The sequence below is a fragment of the Xyrauchen texanus genome, chromosome 22 (genome assembly GCF_025860055.1).
Source record: "Xyrauchen texanus isolate HMW12.3.18 chromosome 22, RBS_HiC_50CHRs, whole genome shotgun sequence".
Taxonomy (NCBI): Eukaryota; Metazoa; Chordata; class Actinopteri; order Cypriniformes; family Catostomidae; genus Xyrauchen; species Xyrauchen texanus.
In genome coordinates, this window is record NC_068297.1 from 37835640 (window position 1) to 37857729 (window position 22090).

General features: G+C 37.8%; 1 protein-coding gene across 1 annotated transcript; it reads right to left on the reverse strand.

Annotated features, from left to right (window-relative positions):
- Positions 1-3118: 3118 nt before the first annotated feature.
- Positions 3119-5908, reverse strand: foxa2 (forkhead box A2). The gene is made up of 2 exons (XM_052153992.1): positions 5551-5908; positions 3119-4824 (listed from the first exon to the last, which is right to left on the reverse strand). The coding sequence occupies exons 1-2, from the start codon at positions 5620-5622 to the stop codon at positions 3655-3657; spliced, it is 1242 nt and encodes a 413-aa protein (XP_052009952.1). The 5' UTR covers positions 5623-5908; the 3' UTR covers positions 3119-3654.
- Between the last annotated feature and the right edge of the window lie 16182 nt (positions 5909-22090).

Here is a 22090-nt window from a genome sequence, read left to right on the forward strand (position 1 = left end):
AATTTCTTCACGAGTGAAATGGGGCATTTCAGATGATGCTCATAAAGTTGCCTTGAGCAACTTTAAACTCTTATTGAGAAGTTTGAGAAATTATATGCAAATTGAACGACTTGAACGAAAAGTAATTAAATAGGGTTACCTAAGTGAGAAGGATAAACACACTGGGAATCGCTGATCTGGTTGCTATAACAACAACAACAAAATTTGTTTCATTTTACCGTCCACGAGAATTTGAGTTTATCTAAATTCTTAAGATTGAAGACTCTATTAAACACCATGAACTTAAGAATTTATTTTAAATTATAATTTTAAATGTATTTATCTCTTCATTATATAGGCAAGTAAATCAAATAGGCCTATATTTTCCTTTATTCCAATCCTCCTGATAATGTTTCTGCGGACAACTCACATAAGGTTTTTTTTTTTTTTTTTTTTTGCTGTGGAGTCCTCTCAAAATAAACTATGGTTAAATATTATTATTATCTATTAGGCTATTATTATTATTATTATTATTATTATTATTATTATTAGCCTATAATCATTAAGGTTGTTATTATTATTGTGTATTTTTTTTCTGTTTTTGTTTATTGTTTTTGTTTATTACAGACATCAAACAGAAGTATTCGTTTTTTTCTGATCTCAAGCGTAAGCGTGATCTCTCTGCGTGTTAAAAAAAAATGCAGTTTTTAGTTTGCTGCCACACATCTAATAGTGTACCAAAGATGTTGCAAAGTTTTCTAACCATCTTAGTTAGGCTATGTGTCTCTGAGAGGATACGCCACCGAAATTATATTTAGCCTATTTCCTGACTTAAAATGTATCTGAAATTTTACTGACATATTTTCCGTCGTTAGCCTCCTATTTGTGTCTTGGTTGTTGAAAATAATTTAAAGTGTCTTTTCGCTTCAACTTCTCGCTTTCGGTATAGTCTAAACGAGAGAGTTGTACAATTAAAGCGCACAGGCAATAAGCTGCAGTATATTTTTGCTTTTGTCTCGACAGCAAGTGTGTCAGATGTCAAAAATAATAATTTCCAAGTAGGCTACCTGAACTCCTTTTGTTGATAACGGGGCTGGAGCTATTGGCAATACGACGACACCAAATGTATTTCTTCCCCAGTATCACTGACATCAATCAGCTGGTATAGCCATCTGACAGTCGGCTGAAAGAGCCCCTTAGCCTCAACACTTGAGTGGCGTCCGTTCAAGCGTCGAACCATGAAATCGGGGTTGCACGTAAAGACCTCCTATATAAAAAATTCCTAAAAAGCGAGCCAAATTGCCTGCGTCAATAGCCTCAGCGGTGAGATGAATTAAACGATGAAATATTTGTACCTGGAGTCTGCAGGACGATAATCGGAGCCTCTCCCCGTGCCTTCTGCATAGGGCTGGAAGCCTCACGGCATTTATTTGAGCTCAAATTCTGTCACTGTTGACTTTAGCAACAAAGCAAAGATTTCACTGCCCTGCTAGTTAAAAAAAATGATTATTTTTCCAAGATATCGATCAGTGCTCTATAAAAATTCAGACTCGCATTATGTTTAAAACTAGGAGCATCAAAATGTAATTTCTGTTTAAATTTACCTAGAAGAGACGTGCTCTTATTCAAAGTTTACACTTGCGCGATTTGATTGCTCATGTACACATCCTATATGTGTTAATACCACCTTTTTCATTGTTTACCAGTTTTTGTTTATTCCCAGATCATGGGGGTTTGAAATACAAAGGAAAAGATTGAGAATGTAGGTAACAAAAACAGGCCTCCTATGCCATTATTTAAGTTGAAGGAGAATCATCGACTTGAATGATTCTCAGGAAAATTATGATTTTCCTGTATAATTAATGGTAAAGAAAATAACATGTACATAATGTTAAACATGTTCATGAAATTATTGTTAGAATTACAGTAAAAAAAAACAATAATCGGTCGTTCCCACAATTCCCTGCATGACCCATCATATTTCATTATATTTTATGGGAATAGTTATGTTTCTTCTTATTTTTATTATCAGTTATGTGCATTGGTGTGTTCTGTTTTATATTGAATGTAGTGTAGTTAATGTTTACTGCATTATTTAAATTTAACATGTGTTAGTGTTTGTGTGAGTGCAACTGAGCACTGTCTCTACATGTTTATTGGTCATTTCTCTTGGAAGAGTCACTATTGGTGAACTTCGTGTGCTCTTCTATAATTGTTACGGTGATTAATAATACATCATAAAGTAAAACGCAGATTTTTACAGTTTCATAAGGTTAACCTATGAAGTATATAATGTTTCGTTTCGTTTTCTTTTTTTTTTTTTAACAGAATTGTTTGTTTTTTTTTTTTTTTTTTTTTTTTTTTTTTACAGTACTAGCGTGTTCATGTAAATTACAACAGTTTCAAACTGTAAAATGTATGGTTGTTCTGTAAAGTATTTACATTTTTACTGTATTTTTTTACATAATTATTCTGGCAACCACAGCTGTCAGGTTTTCTTTTTGTTGTTGTTGTTTTTTTTTTTTTTGTTTTTTTTTTTTTGTTTGTTTTTTTTTTTACTGGATTTGAATTGTATATTTTGCAAAGAAGTGTCCTCAGAAGATTTCAGAAGATCATACACAACGTGCTGCACGACTTCATATTCAGTGCTGTTGTAGTTCACCTCTCAAATTATGTTCTCATTGTCATTGTAATGATAAGGTTGTTGCAGTTATCATTGTCAACAAAATTTTATATGACATATATTTAGGTTTTATTATATTTTTTTACGAGCCAACCAATAGGCTACTGGTTGCTTTATGTGTTACGTGTAAATAATTAATGAAGGGTTAATGGTTACTGACATGCGTTCCATATATTTCATTGCTGCCCTTGAGAATCGTAGATTTCATGTGAACAGTTTATCGCGTTATATGTAAACTATTTAATAAACTATGTAATAATATAAAAAATTAAGCATTACAATCACAAATTAAGCTGTTTAATGCTGCATCTTTTAAGGAATAAATGAATGTTTCCAAAAGTGTTTCATTTAGACGTTTTGATTTGTGTTTTATTTATCTGAACAAGTTCACTCTTATTTGATTAATAAGTGAAATCTCAAACATTATATTGCCTCTTAAACAATTTCGTAAGCTGTTACCTGTTTTTAATTTCTAAGCAGTCTAGCTACGGCAGATTTCCATATAAATGTGTAGACCTCACAACTGGTTCACATTGAATGTGCAAATAGTATAATGATGTGCAAAATAACATGTATTATTGAGTGTTGTTGTTATTTCTGTCGTTGTGGACCGTTGTTGACAACCCAGGACAAATAATCAAAATAATGAAATCAATGAATTTAATAAAAATCAGAAATGAGGGGGGGAATCCAAATAACACTTTAATATAGATTATGTTCTTGTCATCAACTACAAGAATACACATTTACAAGCCATAAATAAATGTACACAAATTACTGAAATATTTCAATCCGCCCGCAATCCTTCGGTGTGATTTTGGTCCATTTTCAAAAGCCGTTTTGAGGAGTTTGTCACATTGTCAACATTCATTTACAAAATAATCACTAATGAATATCTAAATTAACGTGAAACGTCAACAAACAAACAAAATCAGAATACATATACGCAACCATTTTACAAATGTACAAATTGTCACAAGGTCCGTGAGAGTTTAAGAAGAGTTCAGGATGGGCCTGGAGTACACACCTTGATAATAGGATGTGTCCGGCGAATCCAGGCCCGATTTGCTCGCCATGGAGCCCATGGATAACGCGCCGGCCATCGGAGAACCGTAACCGTAATGCATCACTTGTTCATATGACTTTAGGTCCATTTTATGATGATGATGATGATGATGCTGTTGCTCTGAGGACATGAGGTTGTTAATGGAGAAAGGGTGGTTGAAGGAATAGTGATGCTCTGGCTTCAGGTGTCCTTCGTGCGTCAAAACAGAGTGATGTTGAGCCAGGAGATGCTGCGCTTGAGAGGTCGGAGAGGCTGCGTGCTCCGGGCTCAGACCTTGACCCGACTTCATATCAGACAGAGACCTTTTGTGCTCGTTGCCGGACGAGTTGGAATGGGGAGATTCGTTTCCGTTGCAGCTCTCGGAGCTGCTGTTTGATCCACCCTCCGATGTTTTCCGACCCGGCTCCTTGCTTAGTTTCTTATCGCACTTGAAGCGTTTTTGCCGCCTAAGATAGCAGCCGTTTTCGAACATGTTTCCCGAGTCTGGATGAAGAGTCCAAAACGAACCTTTGCCCGGCTTATCCGGGGAGCGGGGCACTTTCAGGAAACAGTCGTTGAAGGACAGCGAGTGGCGGATAGAGTTCTGCCAGCGCTGCTGGTTCTGCCGGTAAAAGGGGAAAAGGTCCATTATCCACTGATAGATCTCACTGAGGGTCAGCATCTTGCTGGGGGACTGTTGGATCGCCATGGTAATCAGGGAAATGTAGGAATAGGGCGGCTTGGCATGTGTATAGCTCCTCCGGTAGGTTTTCGGGTCCCTTGATCTGTGGATATTGGACTGGCCGTACATGGGGCTCATAGCGTTCATATTGCTGTATGAGGTTAAAGCGTTCATAGAAGGCGGTTGCGCTGCCATGGGGCTCATGGTCGGGCTCATGGCTGCACTCATACCCGTCATACCCGCACCCATGCCGACCATCGCTCCCGCGCCGGGGGACATACCGGTCATTGAAGGACTCATACCCGTGTTGACATAGGACATGTTCATGGTGTTAGCTGTCATGTTTGCAGTCGAACTCATTCCGGACATAGTCATATAAGTATTCATGGAGTTCATTCCCAGTCCAGTGTTCATGTTGCTAACTGAGGTGTAACACTGCGGGGGGGAAAAATCAGAGAATAAAATGAATTATCGTGAAAGCAAGTCTTGTACACGATCTAGTAAGATAAAAACACATTGAGGACACTTTAAAAATTGGGTTTCTTTTATGATTTTAAAAGTTCAATTTAGAACCATGTCTACCTAAAGAACCTTTTTGTTTTCATTTCAATGGCTCGTATTCTTGGGCATACGCCGGGTTTTTCACAAATGTTCTGCTATGTTGAGACAAGCCAAATAAACCTAATATGGTAATATTTTATTTCTCTAAACGTGTGCTGATAATTTGAAAGTCTGTTTTAACCGGGGGTTGCTAAAAACCTGAGAATAATTTCTAAAGATAGTCGCTTCCCTCACATTTAGAAATGTTAAATCCAATTTTAATTTTAGTTCAAAAGACATGCTGTTTTCGCTTCTGAACACCCGATGTTGTTGAAATGTAGAACCAGTGTAATTGCTGATGAATAGTTTGCATTGCATGTCAAGCACAACTTTGTTAGTGTAGTGCAGGGCGAGATGATGGGGGAGGATTTGGAGGTGCCTCAAGTCAATATTTGATCTCAAAGTTAATATTATCTCAGGGCTAATACTGAGTTGTATAAAACCGGATCGGATTTTCACCAGGGATATATATATATATATATATATATATATATATATATATATATATATATATATATCCCTCGTGGAAATCCGACTCATATATATATATGAGTTACTCACCTCGGGCTCTCCATAGTAAGTGCTCCAGTCTGCTACGTGTTCGTGTCCCTCCATTTTGACAGCACCGAGCATCCTGGAATAAGTTTCGTCTACTTTTCAAAGCGCTTCCCCACACGAGAAATGCCGTTGGTGTGTGTCCGTTGGCAGCCAAGGGTGGTTGTTGGGGACCACGGGATACACTCGTGTCGTCGTTGTGCTCTCCTCCTGTCAAGGGCTGGCGCATGTGTGTGTCTGTGTTTGTGTGTGTATGTGTATCTGAGATGACTGCAATTGAAATGACGCCTGCTGCTGACTCTTAACGCTGTGATATAGCTCTGTGCGCCTGGGCGAGCCTCCAATCCCTACTGCTTCACTCGGCCCCTATTTGAATAATCTGCTCACACCTAGGCGCGAGACTTCTCCATTTGCCCCCTATTGTACACCTGCGCAGCTTGAAAAGAGCAGCCCGATTTGAAAGGATTCATTATATCCTAATCTTATTGTATTCCAGTGGGAGAAAGGGGGAATAAAAGTTTGGACTGCTGCGAGAGGAGTGGTTTTGAACAGCGAAATCAAATCCAAATAAAGTTGGAATAAACGGATTTAAGAATGCCAGAACCTTAAGGCTCCTTATTCAGATTTTTCAATTTAGTGTTAATTTTATAATTCATAAGGATTATTCATTTAATTTTCTCATGAAGTTAATAGTTATACAAAAAGCAATACTTCTGAAGCAAATCCATTTCACCTTTGTTTTTTTCTTAGCAGTATTTTATACACACTTTGATTATTTTCACTATTTAGTTCGATTCTTTTTATGGCCAAGTAATATCCGAATGACAAAAAAAAAAAAAAAATAGGTAGGCCTAATTTGTAAAAAACAGGTATTTTTATTTTAATACACTTTGTATAGTTGCAATAGCTAATTCGCCTGAAACAATGACGACAATGATATTGTCCAGGTGGAAATGTGTGTTTAGATTGCGTTGTTTATTCTAAGATTTTTTTTCGACTATTTTTAATTAATTTGTTTATCTGCGCTCTAGTTTATGTAACTAATAGCGGTACACAGTTTGCTGGTGTAGTAGCAGGTCATCGGTGTTGATTCTGCAAAGCTCAGTAGCAAGATTTGATTGCCTTCATTAAACAAAGTGACCTAACATTTATCCACTTTGTTTGACTATCCATCCATGATATATAGGACCACGAATGCTGATAGTTTGGTGCCCAGCATATACCGAGGACAACGAACATTCTGATATGATGTGTTTAATAGGCTATTTCATTGTATTTTACATTGTTAAAGTGGTTGAAATATGTGGAGCTTTTTAATCTAATATAACAATTAAAATTAATTTGGTTGGTAACCTAATGCCTTCAGATTGATTCAGATATGTCAAATAATATTTTTGACTTGAACCAAACCAGTTAATTTAGATGTTACCACGTGAAGCACATTGTTACGTTAAAAAGAAATTCAGTGTAGGCTATTTAGAATATTCAAGCCTACGTATATGTTTTGATTAGGCCTGCCTTTATTTATTTATTTATTTATTTATTATTTGCCTTTGAAGGTACCGTATGTATCTCATGTTATTCGATGCAAAATTGCGTGCGCCCTCTCTTGGTCTTCAAACTGATTTACCAACAAATGTATCAGATAATCCGAAGACGTTATCTTCATTTGTAAACACCCTTAATAGCGTTAAAGGCGTAGCATATCATATGGTCATTAAATATTTGAAAATGGCTAGATAAATGATCAGATAAGCATCATATGATATGTGGTAATGACTTATTAATGAAAATCAATTTAAATTATTGCAGTGCAGTCGATTTCCAAATTTGAGCTCATAATTGGGAATTTTATCATTTATGGCCTATGCTTTAAATAAATTATTTCTTTCAAATCATCCACTAGACATCAACTTTTTTTCGATGTCATACGCGCCTCACCAGCATTTTAATGGTGTAGAATTGAGTGTGTATATGTGGAGCACAGGAATTCAATTTGCAAATACATTATAATCTCGCTGTTTATTTGGACTTCTGTGTATTCTGTAAACGGTGCTAGGTTGACGAGCTCGGAGGCGCAAACACATTTCACAGATTGCCGCAAATTTTGCCTTCAACTGTATATAGCCTAAATAAATATATATATATATATATATATATATATATATATATATATATATATATATATATATATATATATATATATATATATGTATATGTGTGTGTTAAAGTCAGAAGTTTACATACACTAAGGTTGAAGTGATTAAAAAAAATCATTGTACAGATTTAATTTGAGCAAACTATAGTTTTGGCAAGTTGTTTAGGACATACTTTGTGCATGACACAAGTACTTTTCCAACAATTGTTTACAGACAGATTGTTTCACTTTTAATTGACTATATCACAATTCCAGTGGGTCAGAAGTTTTCATACACCAAGTTAACTGTGCCTTTAAGAAGCTTGGAAAATTCCAGAAAAGGATGTCAAGTTTTTAGACAGTTAGCCAATTAGCTTCTTATTGAAGGTGTACTGAATTGGAGGTGTACCTGTGGGTGTATTTTAAGGCCTACCTTCAAACTCAGTGCCTCTTTGCTTGACATCATGGGAAAATCAAAATAAATCGGCCAATACCTCTGAAAAAAATTGTGGTCCTCTGCAGGTCTGGTTCATCCTTGTGAGCAATTTACAAATGCCCCAAGGTACCACGTTCATCTGTACAAACAATAGTACGCAAGTATAAACACCATGGGACCACGCAGCCTTCATACCACTCAGGAAGGAGACGCATTCTGTCTCCTAGAGATTAACGTAGTTTGGTGCAAAAAGTGCAAATCAATCACAGAACAACAGTAAAGGACCTTGTGAAGATGCAGGAGGAAACGGGTAAGTATCTATATCCACAGTAAAATGAGTGCTATATCGAAATAACCTGAAAGGCTGCTCAGCAAGGAAGAAGCCACTGCTCCGAAACCACCATAAAAAAGCCAGACTACAGTTTGCAAGTGTACATGGGGACAAAGGTCTTACTTTTTGGAGAAATGTCCTCTGGTCAGATGAAACAAATATTGAACTGTTTTGCCATTTGACCATCGTTATGCTTCAAGGAAAAAGGGTGAGGCATGCAAGATGAAGAACACCATCCCAACCTTGAAGCATGTGGGTGGCAGCAATTCCGTGTTTCTAAATTTTATTTGGGTGCATAGGATGGCCTGGATGGGTGTAGGATTTCTGAAATTGTGTCCCAGTCCGGCCCTGCTTCAGATCTTGAGTCACTATTGTTGTTATTTTAGTTTTTTTGTTTGTTTTGTTCTTATTCACACAATGTACTAGCATTGACAGGCTTGGTGAAGTAACCATAAAACAAATGGGGGAATCCCAGTTTAACTTCTGACAATTTAATGTAACTCCTGATAATTTGAAAGGGCTAGAGTTTTGAATGCCCTGGTCTATGTCAAAATGGATTTACCCTTTTGGATTATTTTGTTAAAAGTTAAATATTAATAGACAAGGTACAGACTGTGAAGGTATTCTGTGTTGAAGGTCGCTGTCTTGTATTTGGTGAAAATGTAAAAGTACCATGTCTTTGAATAAACACATCTTGCTGGAGCATCGGTATATACTTTGTGCCTGATTGTTTCTTGACTTGGGTTTGCAAATGGCAGGTGATTTAAATTCATCATCGATGTCTAATCCACAAATGACAAAATTATAAAAAAATATTTAGATAATAATTTAGATAATCACTTTCTTTCTCTAAGGTCATGTTTTCCATTTCTCTGTATTTCCCAGAGCTTGGTGAGTCATCGTGCAATTTAGCAACGCGTGTGTTGCAGTGCACTGTCACTGTGGGTGGCGCCATGGTGATCCTCCTCTATCTTATGCATTAGGGTCCGTGTTCTCAGCAAATATTGCCATGGGATCTCTATACACCGACCTCCATTCTCCTCTTTGTTGCTAGGAATGCATGTTCCAGATCGCAGAGAGGTCATGCTATATTTAAGAAACTGGAACCTGTATTCTCTAATAAGATTTTATTTAGGCCTACATGTATAATATATATTGGATGGGTGGACAAACAGACAGACAGACAGACAGACAGACTGACTGACAGACAGACAGACAGACAGACAGACAGACAGACAGACAGACAGACAGACAGACAGACAGACAGACAGATAGATAGATAGATAGATAGATAGATAGATAGATAGATAGATAGATAGATAGATAGATAGATAGATAGATTGATTGATTGATTGATTGATTGATTGATTGATTGATTCAGAACTACCCTGAGAGGCCGCTGATTTTGCATAATGTATAGGTTGTTGATAGAAGTGAGACAGGAAGATTTCTTCAAATTCCCTGCTCTTATTTGCATGAATGTGTTACTTGGAACTCCTCTTTCAGAGTAAACATTTTAACCGCAGAGACCTAATTTCAGTTTTTGCCATCTGCACATTTCCCCCTTCATTTATCTAATGTGGTACAAAAGGGCCAACAGGCTAAGCTTATGGTTAATTTGTGTGAAACTGATTACTGGATCACTTTCTTTGAAAATAAAAGTTGCAAAAATGTGCCACTCAGTGTCTGTTGCAACAGTAAACATTCTGGTGTGAGACAGGAGTTTGTTCTGGCTATTATCTGGCACAGCTGTGACAACCCCTGTTGGCTTCAGGTTTGTGGCCAGCCAAAGCATGTTTACCTGGAAATGAATCTCAAAAGTAGTGCAACGGGGAATGCACACAACCCTTGTCGAATGGGTGGGGGGGTGTGAAGGCCTGCCATTGAAATGTTATTCAAAGCCAAAGGGGTGGTACGGAAGATATTGCACAGGGGCCTGGGTGCAAACAGTAGAGTAAATGGGCTAAAGGTTTTCCTCAAATACTCACATTTTTTATATTGAGAAGCATTCGCTGGGGACTGCCCTGTAGTGCACTTATGTTTGGTCTGTATCCAAGGCCCACTGCAATACACTTCTCTTGTAATGCAAAGAAGACCACAGCACAATCATGCATACCTCAAACAAGGTGCCAATCCAGGTCCAGCAAGCCCACCATACAAGAGGGCCTAAATGCACAAAATCAAATATCTCTCCATTTCAGATGAATGGTCAAACCAGGTCGAAGATAAAAGGGGAGACGGAGAGAAAACAAAGCAAAGCCACACAAAGGCTTGAGATGTTAAATCTCATAATTGATCAGATTAATGCATTAAAATGCTTTGGCATGTCTGACAAACGATTACTCCTCGATGGACAAAAAGGTTCGGATTAAATCCGTTATTTTAATCCATCCATTTCAATGTATGCTGCAGCAAAAATTTAATATCACATAACCCTCCATTGCTATTCATCAGTGAGGGAACTGCAAAGTCAACATGCATTTTAATTACAAGCCAAAAGCAATTAAACATGAGGACGAGTGTCAGTATGCTAATTAAATGGCCGTGGGAAGAGAAGCGCTTAAATATCACCGCTGTCAGTCCAGACTGAGCACTATGAGCCACCATTGTTCGCACTCACCTGACACATTTTCACCTCTCAGCTGTCACATCTTAAGTAAACATGGGCCTAACTGAAATCAATTCATTAGGGAAAGTTATTAAAGAGTCGACAGCCTATGAAACGTGAAGTTAGTAAAAGATTAGAATTATTTGTAGCCTCTCTATCTCTCTCTTTCCATTAGTAAGGTTTGTATTTGTAATAGAGGAGTTTAAGACCATCAACGGTCCCTTTGTCATGTGAATAGCAAATATTTCTGTGGTGAATAGAAAAAAAGAGTATGTCTCTAGAAAGGTCAGAAATCCAAATATCTTTATCTGTAGATTTGGAAGTAATTCAATCGGTCCCATTTATCCCAAATATTTCCATCACTTTAACTGATGCAGACGTTCAGACAACCTTAAGAAAACAGTCACGTTTCAGTTTTACATCAGTCAGAATGTATTTCACTGTTCCCATTTTCCATTATTCCTGTGTCTGCCAGAGGGCAATCTTATCTGTATTCTGAGCTGATAGGTGATAGTGAGTTTGGGAATAATGTAGTTGGTATGGAGGTTAGATACCTGTCACCTAGAGCTTTACTGCATTTTTCACATTCACAGTGCATTTCTTGACATAATAAATCAAACATCATATAATCATCTCCCTTTGTTCAGACCAATGTCTAACTTCATTTCACACATCATGTATGGCAATGTTCAGAATAGAATACTAGATTACTAACTAAATACTAAACAGTGCACACTTGGGCTAATTTTGGAACTGCATGCGACCATACTAACTTTAATATTGCTGCAGTATAAAGTATGTATGTAATGCCCATGACTTGAAATTCCATTTCCAGTTTGATGGATGAACGTGATAGACAATAATAAGTAAACTAGCAATACATTTTAAACATAGCCTGATTACGGCTAAATATTTTTTTTAATAGTATGTGAACCAGTAGGTATCATTTCAGACATTAGTATGCTACATTGTTGTCGCAAGACATTATGTTGCATGTGACGCCATCCAGTTATCGTCTTGGAAATAAAAGTGGTTATTTTCCATTTTTGATTCAATTTAGTCTGAAAATGGCTTACTATTTAAGATGGGTCAAAAAAGAGATTTTACAAATCACAGCTAATTGCATCTTGTTTATTCATCAGTCAGGAAATGAAAGGTCAAGACAAGTGCATTGCATTGTGCAACCTAGTCTCATAGGATAATGTTACTATAGCTACCTATTTATTTATAATTTTTTTTCGAAATAATTTTTACGCAGCTCGTTTAGCGTATTGCATCAGTTTCCATGTTAAATAAACACTAGAAGTGCTACAACTACAATGATTTATGATTTTATTTGATTTGATTTACTTTCAGACAAATCACAAGTAAAATGGCATATTCTCAGTTCATAAACATGTTCCTCAAACAATTCTATCTCAAGACACCAAAACATGTTTACTAAAGCATAAGATACATTTCAAAATTTCCATTAAACTATAACTACATTTACAGGCATTGCACTAGCGATGCAGTGGACCGAGGTACTGAAGAACACTTGAGTTGAAACGTGAGCTAAAAGTGTCATATAGAAGCACCTCAAAATTATGTGGTTGCTTCAGCAATTGCCGTTATCATGCCAGATTTGCTTTTTTTTGACACTAGCGGTTAGGTTTAGGTTTATGGTTTAGGGTAGGGAGATTTGATTTATGGTAGGGAAACAATATTGATTCATAACGCAAAAGACCATTCACCTTAAAAATCTCATCTGATTGGGGAAATGTTTTTTAAAATTCTACTCCAATCTACTAATTGACCATGTATGAATGTGCATGAAACATTTGAAAACTTGTCCTTCCCAGTGTTCACACGAAACTTATGCCACAAGCCAACACATCTCAAACTCCGACATACCTGTTTTATAGTGTTTTCAGAAATCCGGAATCTATTTTTGCGGTGGAGACAGAGCTCACAATCTCAAGGTTGTCAGATTGCGTGACTAAAGCATCACCCTGGCAGCATTTATCCAAACTGTACAAGTGTCCAGATCTGATTGGGGGATTTCACCTATAGAAATTTGGCAAACTCACACATGTTGAAATCTATTTCTGACCGGCTAATTGCCCTTATTTAAAGTCTAAAGTTTTAAGTTATTGATCAAACATATTAAAATTAAATATAAAACATTTTACTCACATAATTAGTTCTAAGTAATACATGACACAATTGATCTAAAGAGGATGGTGAGGGGGGACGGTGGTTTTACAAGGGGGATGCTTTTTGGTATTTCTTGCAAAAAGGGGGATGGCATCCCCATGCATCCCCCCTCAACTTGAGCCCTGAGTATACTGCAGAAATAGTAGAGTACAGTATGTGAAAATGTATTCTGAACATGCTGTAGTCTATTTATTAAATAATTATTTTGTTTAATTTATTTAAGCAACAGCCTTGTAGTTTTACATTAGAAAAATCACAACAAATGAAGCTATTGCATGAAAACTCATGATGTGCTGCACACTAATATGCGCTGATACCTGCTCAGTCATTTATCCCTCTGCCAACACACTCATGAGAGCGTGTTATTATAATTCTGCTCTGCATTTCCTTCCTGCCTCACCTGAAGATCCATCCATATGCAGATGGCTAATTTGTTATGTTTACTGAAAAACAGCATGGGGAAATCAGGGAACCTCAATCTTTTTGACATCCCAGCCTTTCATTCAAAGATCCCCCAGACACCGCTGCCCCAACATCATTGCCCAATCTGTGTTTGCTTACTCATGAACAGTGGCAGAATGAAGGGAGGGGAGCCCATAAATTCAAGCTCTGTTTTACAGGCCCAGATAGCTAACAAGCTAGCCCACTAACAAGGAGGCTCAAATACCATCAACAGATTAGCACCTCATCAGCCTCCCGTGGCTAAGGACAAATATAGCATTCCCTCCCATAAAATACAATGGGACTGCCGGTGATAAACAACACCCCAGCGGGGGTCCGATTCCACCTCACTAAACTTCCTGACCTTCCCCTTCTCTCTGCCGCACAGCTGCCTGAGCCACCGAGGCCTGCAAACCCAGCCCTGGGCCTCAATTGGAGAGTTGTGTGTATTTCAGGTGAGCAAATATTGCCACTTGCTTGAGAATTCAATGGTTGCCCCCTTCTGAGGTTGCGTATTGCAGTAACTCGTTTGCAGGAAGTAGGTGTGAAGCTTTGAGAATTCCTCTCAGCACAGCTGGAGTCATCCAATCAGTCCAGTCATGGATTGTCCCTTAGATTTTAGCCTCTTTGTGGATTCTAGGCATCAGTCTAATTTCTCTCAGTCATAGACCACCAAACAGGGATAAAGGTGTAATTTCTCTGAAATTGCCACACTATAACTTTCTTTAGAGGGGCAATTCCATAACTCACTCTGGTGAAACAGGGAATTGACCTTGTCAAGCACTTGCTGTTTTTGAGATACCTATGTCCTCAATAAACATTTAAAAAGGTGTCAACAGGCCATTTTAATGCTTAGCTCTTACCTTGGCCTTAATGCAAAGACAATTATACCGCCCGATAAGAATAGAAGCAATCCCGGGGTTTTACATGATAACATGTTTAATTAATGATTAATGAAATATTGTCAGCTCATCCAACAACAAAATGAAAAGCGCATTTTCTGAAGCAACCATGTCATTTTGTGTCGCTTCCATGACACTTTCTTCTCATGTATCAGTTTGTGTGCTTGGCTGGGCTCGAATCTCGGTCTTCCAAGTTCAAATTCCAGCACTCGATTCAGGTGAGCTACCGCAGAAGCCAATAACTTTGGAATAAGTGTGTAAATGTAAGTGGATCTGTAATTCAAGTAACAAATTAGTAGTTTTTCAAATGATGTGTTACAGTAAAATTGTTTCGATGTCATAACATAACGAAAAAAGCAGAAAACACGCTTTAATAACATCACAATCAGTCATTGTAGTCGTGATTTGTGAATAAAACAGAGTGAATAAATGTACAGTTTTTGAAGCGCCTCTAGTGTTAATGTTAGCAGGAAACTGCGGCGAAATGTAGAAAGTGGCGCGTAAAAGCAAAAAGGTTTGCAAAAATTTTGTTATAGTAACCTTCATTCTATGAGACTAGGTTGCAGCATGTGGTGTAAAGGAGGCTAGCTAAAAATGTATGCCTGTATCGTATCAATTTAAAAATTGTTGTTCGTTGATTGTTTGGTCTAGAAGTCATACATACAGTCATACAGGCTAAGTCGAACAATATATTATGATTTTAACATCTTGCTTCAATTATTCAGTGTTGGCTTACGAGTGACACTATGTTGGCTCTTCAAGCATAAGGAGAAAAGAAAATCAAAAGTTTGATTGTGGAATTCTTACAAACTTAAAGTAAATGCCTCAAAGATTCTCCACTATTTCTAATCAAATGAAAGCAATGATGAGTGACACTGACCCTTACCAAGTTAACTCCTTTTATACAAATGGTCAGATTTCCTTACTTCCATTTAAGCACAGTTCTTTGGAACATTTTCAAATTATGCGGGATCATCAGGTTTTGCATTAACTTTTGGAATCCAAATGAGGGACATACCAATTAATAAGCTATTCTGAAATTCATAAAAAGTTTGGGTTATAAAGAAGGGGCTCTAAAATCGAGTTGTGAAGTGAGTTTTTTTCCCCAGCTGTATACAAGCTGTACTTGTGAAGAGGAATGCATATCTTATAAACTGTACCCCCCAACCCAAACCCAAACCCAAACCTAAACCTAAACCTAACCATCAGTGGAGTGCAAATGCAATGTTAGAGGAGAAAATGCAACCTCTGAATCGTATTCGTCACTGATCATACAAACCCGAATACTTCCCAAGCTGCAGACACAGCGCACTTCTGGTCACGCCACAAGGTAAATGCACCTGAGCCAATACAAAAATGTTTGATGGGAGATGGCGCTTGTCAGTGAATCTGCATAATGTTGCCAAACCTAGGGTACTGGAACTCTCGGAAACAACATGCCAATTTCCCATGTGGTCATTTTGCAGAATTAAAGTAAATAGGGCCAGTCCATAAACACTCAAATACACGTTGTTTCAACATTGTTCCTTGTTGTCAAAATACATAAACATTATACATGTTAACATGATTTTAGTGTGATAAAATAATTTGCTAACCTTATCCGTGAAAAGTTATATCCAGTATTACAACTTTGTTGTAATGATAACTAAACCATGTAATTCCAGTATTGATATACTGTATCTTTACACAGTTGTCATGTTAACATGTATAATGTTTACATCTTGTAGTTGTGGCTATACTTTTATAACTATGTGAATTGTAGCATTTATGTCCCTTAAGTCCCTTACTGTAGCTTGTATTGAATCAGGAACATTCTTTTAACAGTAATTGTACAGTACTGTAGGGTTTTATGAATAATAGCATACTCATCATTATAAAATGAAAGAAATGTTGTTCTAATTAGATTTATTAAAAAAATAGCAGCAAACAGCTGTACTAAATGTCAGTCTGCTTGTCAACACAACCACCAGCAGGTCAAGAGGATAGCCAGTGCAGAATGGCAGTACTCAAATTTGTGGAAGACAATGCATTCCAAGCAGACGTAACGTCAAAGGCACACAGCAGGAGAGAGTAGGGCTAACTCAGTAGTCAATCAAAGGTCCAGAAAGGCTGCTCTTGTGGGGGGGATGTTCATGAAATAGATCCTCCTCTTCTGCAATCAGCTCCTCACACCTCAAATGAATCTGCTCCCTGATCCTGTTTACTCTTAGTATGTTTGCTTGTTTGTTGGTTTGTTTGTTTGCTATAATGCCTGTCGATGCATTGCATTGTGAAAGCAGAGAGCATCTTGATGACACTTCACACAGACCACCTTGTAGTAGGCTGAGGAATGCTGGTGCTGTAGATTCAACTTACATGGTGGTTTAATATGCAATCATGTTTGATTGCCAGCAGATTTCTGAAATGTCAAGAAGGTGATGTTTATTCAGCTAATAATATGTACAGTATACTCAATACTTTAAAGGAATTGTGGACTCCCAGATATCAGCATAATCTGAAAGACATTCTTCATCGATTGCTGTAGACCTGAGGATAGTGGTGTTCAAAATTCATGTGAATACAGTGAATACAGGTATTCTAAAACACTTTCTGCTAATTTGTCAGTGGTTAGCCCCTCAATTTTAAAAAAAATAGCTCTACAAGATCTACACTTCACAATAAAGATAATAAAGGAAGAAATGTTAAATACACAAACACATGCAGACAATGCTGGATAGATTATTTCTGAAATGTAATCTGGCATTGGTTACAAATTACAAGACAAAAATTGCAATCAGTAACATAATCTTGCAGATTGCACTTTTGGGGTAATCTATTCTGTCTAAGTAGTCAGAATAGATTACCCCAAAAATGCAATCTTCCAACCTAACTCTTTTGTTTGATGCATTTGAGAAGGATAATCACGTACCATTTTAACATAAAATACAAAAAGGAGGGGAGTCACGTGGCGCCATGTGAGGTTCGGACGTGTGAACGGCGAACTCTGCGCACTTTGTAAGTTTTAATACTTTTTGTGTCATAAACCGGTGAGATTTGATACACCCTGATTCTTAACTATTCTAGGAAGACAATATGTCAAAGAATTCAAAATCCTTGGGCTCTGGAGACATTAAAAGACACTTTTGTGCTCAAGCTGACGCCCCTGAGCAGCAGGCTGCAACCCCAGGAGCTGATTTGGCCGGTGAATTGAAGGAAATTCGGCGAGAATTTTTCAATGTATTGGCAATGCTGACAAAGGTCATTGCTGACTTGGAGGATCTTGCTGCAATACGTTGATCGATCACTGACATGGAGACGAAATTAACTGAGGTGGTTATTAGCTGCTAATCCGCTAGTGACCAAGGTGGAATTAGAGCGTGTCTGGGAGAAGCTGGAGGATTTGGGGAACCCTAACCAGCAGAATAATGTCCTGAGGATGAAGAATGTCGGGATATGGTGAAATTCCTGGACATGCTTTTTCCGAGTCTGCTCGACATAACAGGCCATAAGCTGGAAATTGAGCAAGCTTACTGAGTTCCGGCTCATCGATCTGCTGAGGGAGACAGGTCCCGATCAATTCTGGCCAAAGTTCTGAGATCATCCGATAAAAATCTTGTGTTACACAAGGCGAGGAGTAAAGAAAGTCTTTCTTGGAAGAACCACAGTATTTTCTTGTCCCCAGACTTTGCAAATTCTACAAGAGAGAAACGTGATCGATTCAAGGACTGCAAGAAACTCTTACATTTATGGAAGGTTGCTTTTGCACTGATGTTTCCAGCCAAATTGATAATAGATGCTAAGGATGGCTACAAAATATTTACATATTTACCCCGTCAAGCAATGACCTTCATAAAGTCAATGGACTGAGTAAGTTATTTTGTGGTACTCACATTGTAGCCAAGTGAACCTGACTCACTGAACATTCACTTGGGCCTTTTTTGTTTCTTTTTGTGCTGGTTCTGCCTAGTGACTGGGGTTGATTTGTGTAGTAGCACACCATCAGGACATTGTTGTGGATGAGTCTGCATGTTCTTTGTGCTTATGCCTCCTATTGGTTTGAGTTTGTTTTGTGGAGTTTTTCTTGCAGGAGATTGGAGTGATTGGGTCATTTGTTGCACTCATGCAGCAGTCGAATGGGCCGGCTCACTGAACATTCGTTTGACTGCCCAAGGTTATTTGTGCTGGTTCGCTAATGGCTGGTGCTTGTTTTGTGGAGGAACACACCTTCGGGACAGTAATATGGATGAATCTACATGTTTTTCTGGAATTGGCTGGAGTTTGTTTTATAGATTATCTTCTGTTGTGTAATTCTGTCTCACAAAATTTGTAAAGAAACACAGAACTTGAGCAATCTGATGGCAAAGTTGTTGCGGGGGCTCTCGTAGGCGTACATGGACTGTTTGAGTTTAGAGGGATGGATGACAGTTGGCGCTATCATGCGCACGTCTTTCTTTTTCTGTTTGTTTTGTTCGGGGGGAAGTTTGGGATTTGATTGCTGCACTAATGTTGGAATGTGGTCTTTATAATTCTATTTTTGAGATGCAATCAATTTTTTTCTATTATCTCAAAATTTCATATGTTAATATGAGTGGATTGTCTCTCTCCACGTGGAATGTGAATAGGTTGGGGAACCCCATAAAAAGAAGGAAGTCTATTTCTATTTTTAAATGGAAGAAATATGATATAGTGTTTCTTCAATAAACACATCTTTCCCCACAGGAAGCTGAACATTTTGGGAAGATATGGGGTGGACATGTTTTCTTTAGTGCTGGCTCAAGTAAGAGCATGGGAGTCATTACACTGATAAGTAAGCATCAACAATTAAAATGTCTCAAACAGGTTAAAGATAAATTATGAAGAGTCATTATTATTTTAGCAGAAATTCAGGGGCAAAGGTTGATTTTGGCTCATATATACGCACCTAACGCTGATGATAAGGTCTTTTTATAGATCTTGAAGGGATGTTGCAAGCCGCTGGCACCCCTATATAATATAGAGAGGAGACTTTAATCTATTGATGGACTCAGTCCTTGATCATAGTGAAGCAAAAGTGTTTAAGCCCCCTAGAGCAACATTGATGCCTCACAGGGTGTGTAAAAATCTTGGTCTTACAGATATTTGGAGACTTTTAAACTCATCTGGTAGGGACTATACACGATTCATTCGAGAATATATATATATATCTTAGTCCGTCATTTCATTTGTTGTTGATTGCTCAATAGGAAACATCTTAGTCTCAGATCATGCACTGGTGAGTTTAGAGATGCTGCCACGTACAGAGAAAAATAAATCATGTAGTTGGTGCTTTAATGTTTCCTTTTTGCAAAATCCTGAAGGCTGAAATCAGTGTTTATATGGAGACCAACTGGTCCTCATTATCCTCTGTTGGCATGATTTGGGAGGCCCTTAAGGTGGTTCTTTGGGGTTGGATCATACAAGAACTTGGAGTAAAGGGAATATTAAAAGTGCAGAGGCAGAGCTGAAGAGACTGAAATACAGAAATAATACTATATTGTTGCAGAAGGTGGAGTTTTGGCTATTCAGGGCAAGATAGTCATACTTTGAGTTGTGGGAAGCTTTTGGCTAGATATATATATAAAGCAGAGAGAGTCTTATTCTACCATTCCCTCAGTGAAATCTGCTGGTGGTGAAATATTTACCTTGGTGATTGATATTAATAATGCTTTTAAAGAATTCTATCTTGATCTCTATGGTTGCACGTCTTTGGAACGTGGAACTATTAGAACTCCCTAAACTGATTACTGAGCAAAAAAATTATCTTGATTCTGAGATAAACTTGGAGGAGCTTGGCGAGGTAAGTAAGGCCTTGCCTCCACATTTGTTAGAAGTTTATATGGAAACATTAAAGAATGGAAAGCTTCCGCCAACCATGACACAAGCCTGGATCAGTCTGATTCTTAAAAAGAACAAAGATCCAAGTGAGTATAAGAGTTACCGTCCAATTTTCCTGATCCAACTAGACATAAAAAATATTGTCAAAAATACTCGCTAACCGAAGTAAAGGTATGACATCTCTTATCCATATAGATCAAGTGGGGTTTATTCAGAGCCGTAGCTCTTCTGATAACATTAAGTGTTTCAGCAATATCATGTGGTCGAATGATCAGACTCCGGTCGCTGTCATCTCACTTGACGCCGAAAAGGCGTTTCGTATGGTAGAATGGGATTATCTTTTTAAGATTTTTGAAAAATATGGGTTTGGGAATACTTTTATTGGACGATTAAGTTAATTATAGACATGTGGTAAATGATTAATTTCAGATTATTTTACTCCACCCAGCAGGGTTGCACTCTTTCCCCATTATTCTTCTGCCTTGCCCTGGAACTATTAGCAGCAATAAGAAAGGAAGATGATTTTCCAGGGGTGATGGCAGGAGTTATGGCACATTACATTTACATTTTTACATTTATGCATTTGGCAAACGCTTTTATCCAAAGCGACTTACAGAGCCCTTATTACAGGGACATTCCCCCCCGAGCAACCCGGAGTTAAGTGCCTTGCTCAAGGACACAATGGTGGTGACTGTGGGGATCGAACGCACAACCTTCTGATTAGTGCTTTAGACCACTACACTTTGACCAATTTTAGAGCATAAACCTTTGCTCTATGCAGATTATATTGTATTATTCGTTATGAGTCAATTGGTCTAAATCCAAAGCTTTGGCTCTGACAACATACTGCCCAGCAACAGCTTTTCAGCCGGCATCTTCCAGTGGCCCAAACAGGGCATTAAGTATTTGGGCATTTTATTCACAGCAAATTTGTGTGATTTAGTTAATTTTTACATCTTAATAAAATGGTTTTCAAGCGATGTGGGCAGGTGGGCTTCATTACATTTAACTATGATTTATCTTCAATAAGTTACATAGGCTGATTGACAAAGGTGGGCTAGGCCTACCCAATATTTATTTTATTATTATGCATTTGGTCTCAGACAATTGGTCACTTCCACCAGTGAGAGTGCCTGTTTTTTTAATTGAACTAGACGTTCTTGCCCCTATTTCACAATTGCAAATACTTTATATCAAACTAATCTGAGAAGTTAAGTTACACCCCGTTATCTTGCATTTGCACTCGGTATGGACAAAAGTGTCCAGAGTGTTTAATTCTGACATTTATTTAAATGATGCCTCAAGCGTATGGCTGAACCTAAAATTACATATTAATAAGCCCCCATTCTGCTGGTCAGAGTGGATTGTGAGGGAGTTTAATATGCTAGGTGACCTATATAAAAGTGGAGTGTTGAGATCCTTTGAAAATTTGGTTCAACATTTTGGTATTCCCAGATCTCAGTTCTTACATTTACATTTACATTTATTCATTTGGCAGACGGGATAAAAATCCAAAGTGACTTACAAAAGAGGAAGAACATCAGCGAATCATCTTAGGGAGACAGTGGTACAAAAAGTGCCATATTGCAAAGTTTCTTTAGGTATTTACAGCTGCATCATCTGCTCTTTACTATTTTTGGGAGTAGCATACACCCCTCTAAAG

Excerpts from the sequence above, each read along its gene's own strand:
- foxa2 (XM_052153992.1), bottom strand. The coding sequence starts at position 5,622 with ATGCTCGGTGCTGTCAAAATGGAGGGACACGAACACGTAGCAGACTGG. Across the intron at positions 4,825-5,550 it reads CTTACTATGGAGAGCCCGAG|TGTTACACCTCAGTTAGCAA; the intron begins GTGAGTAACTCA and ends TCCCCCCCGCAG.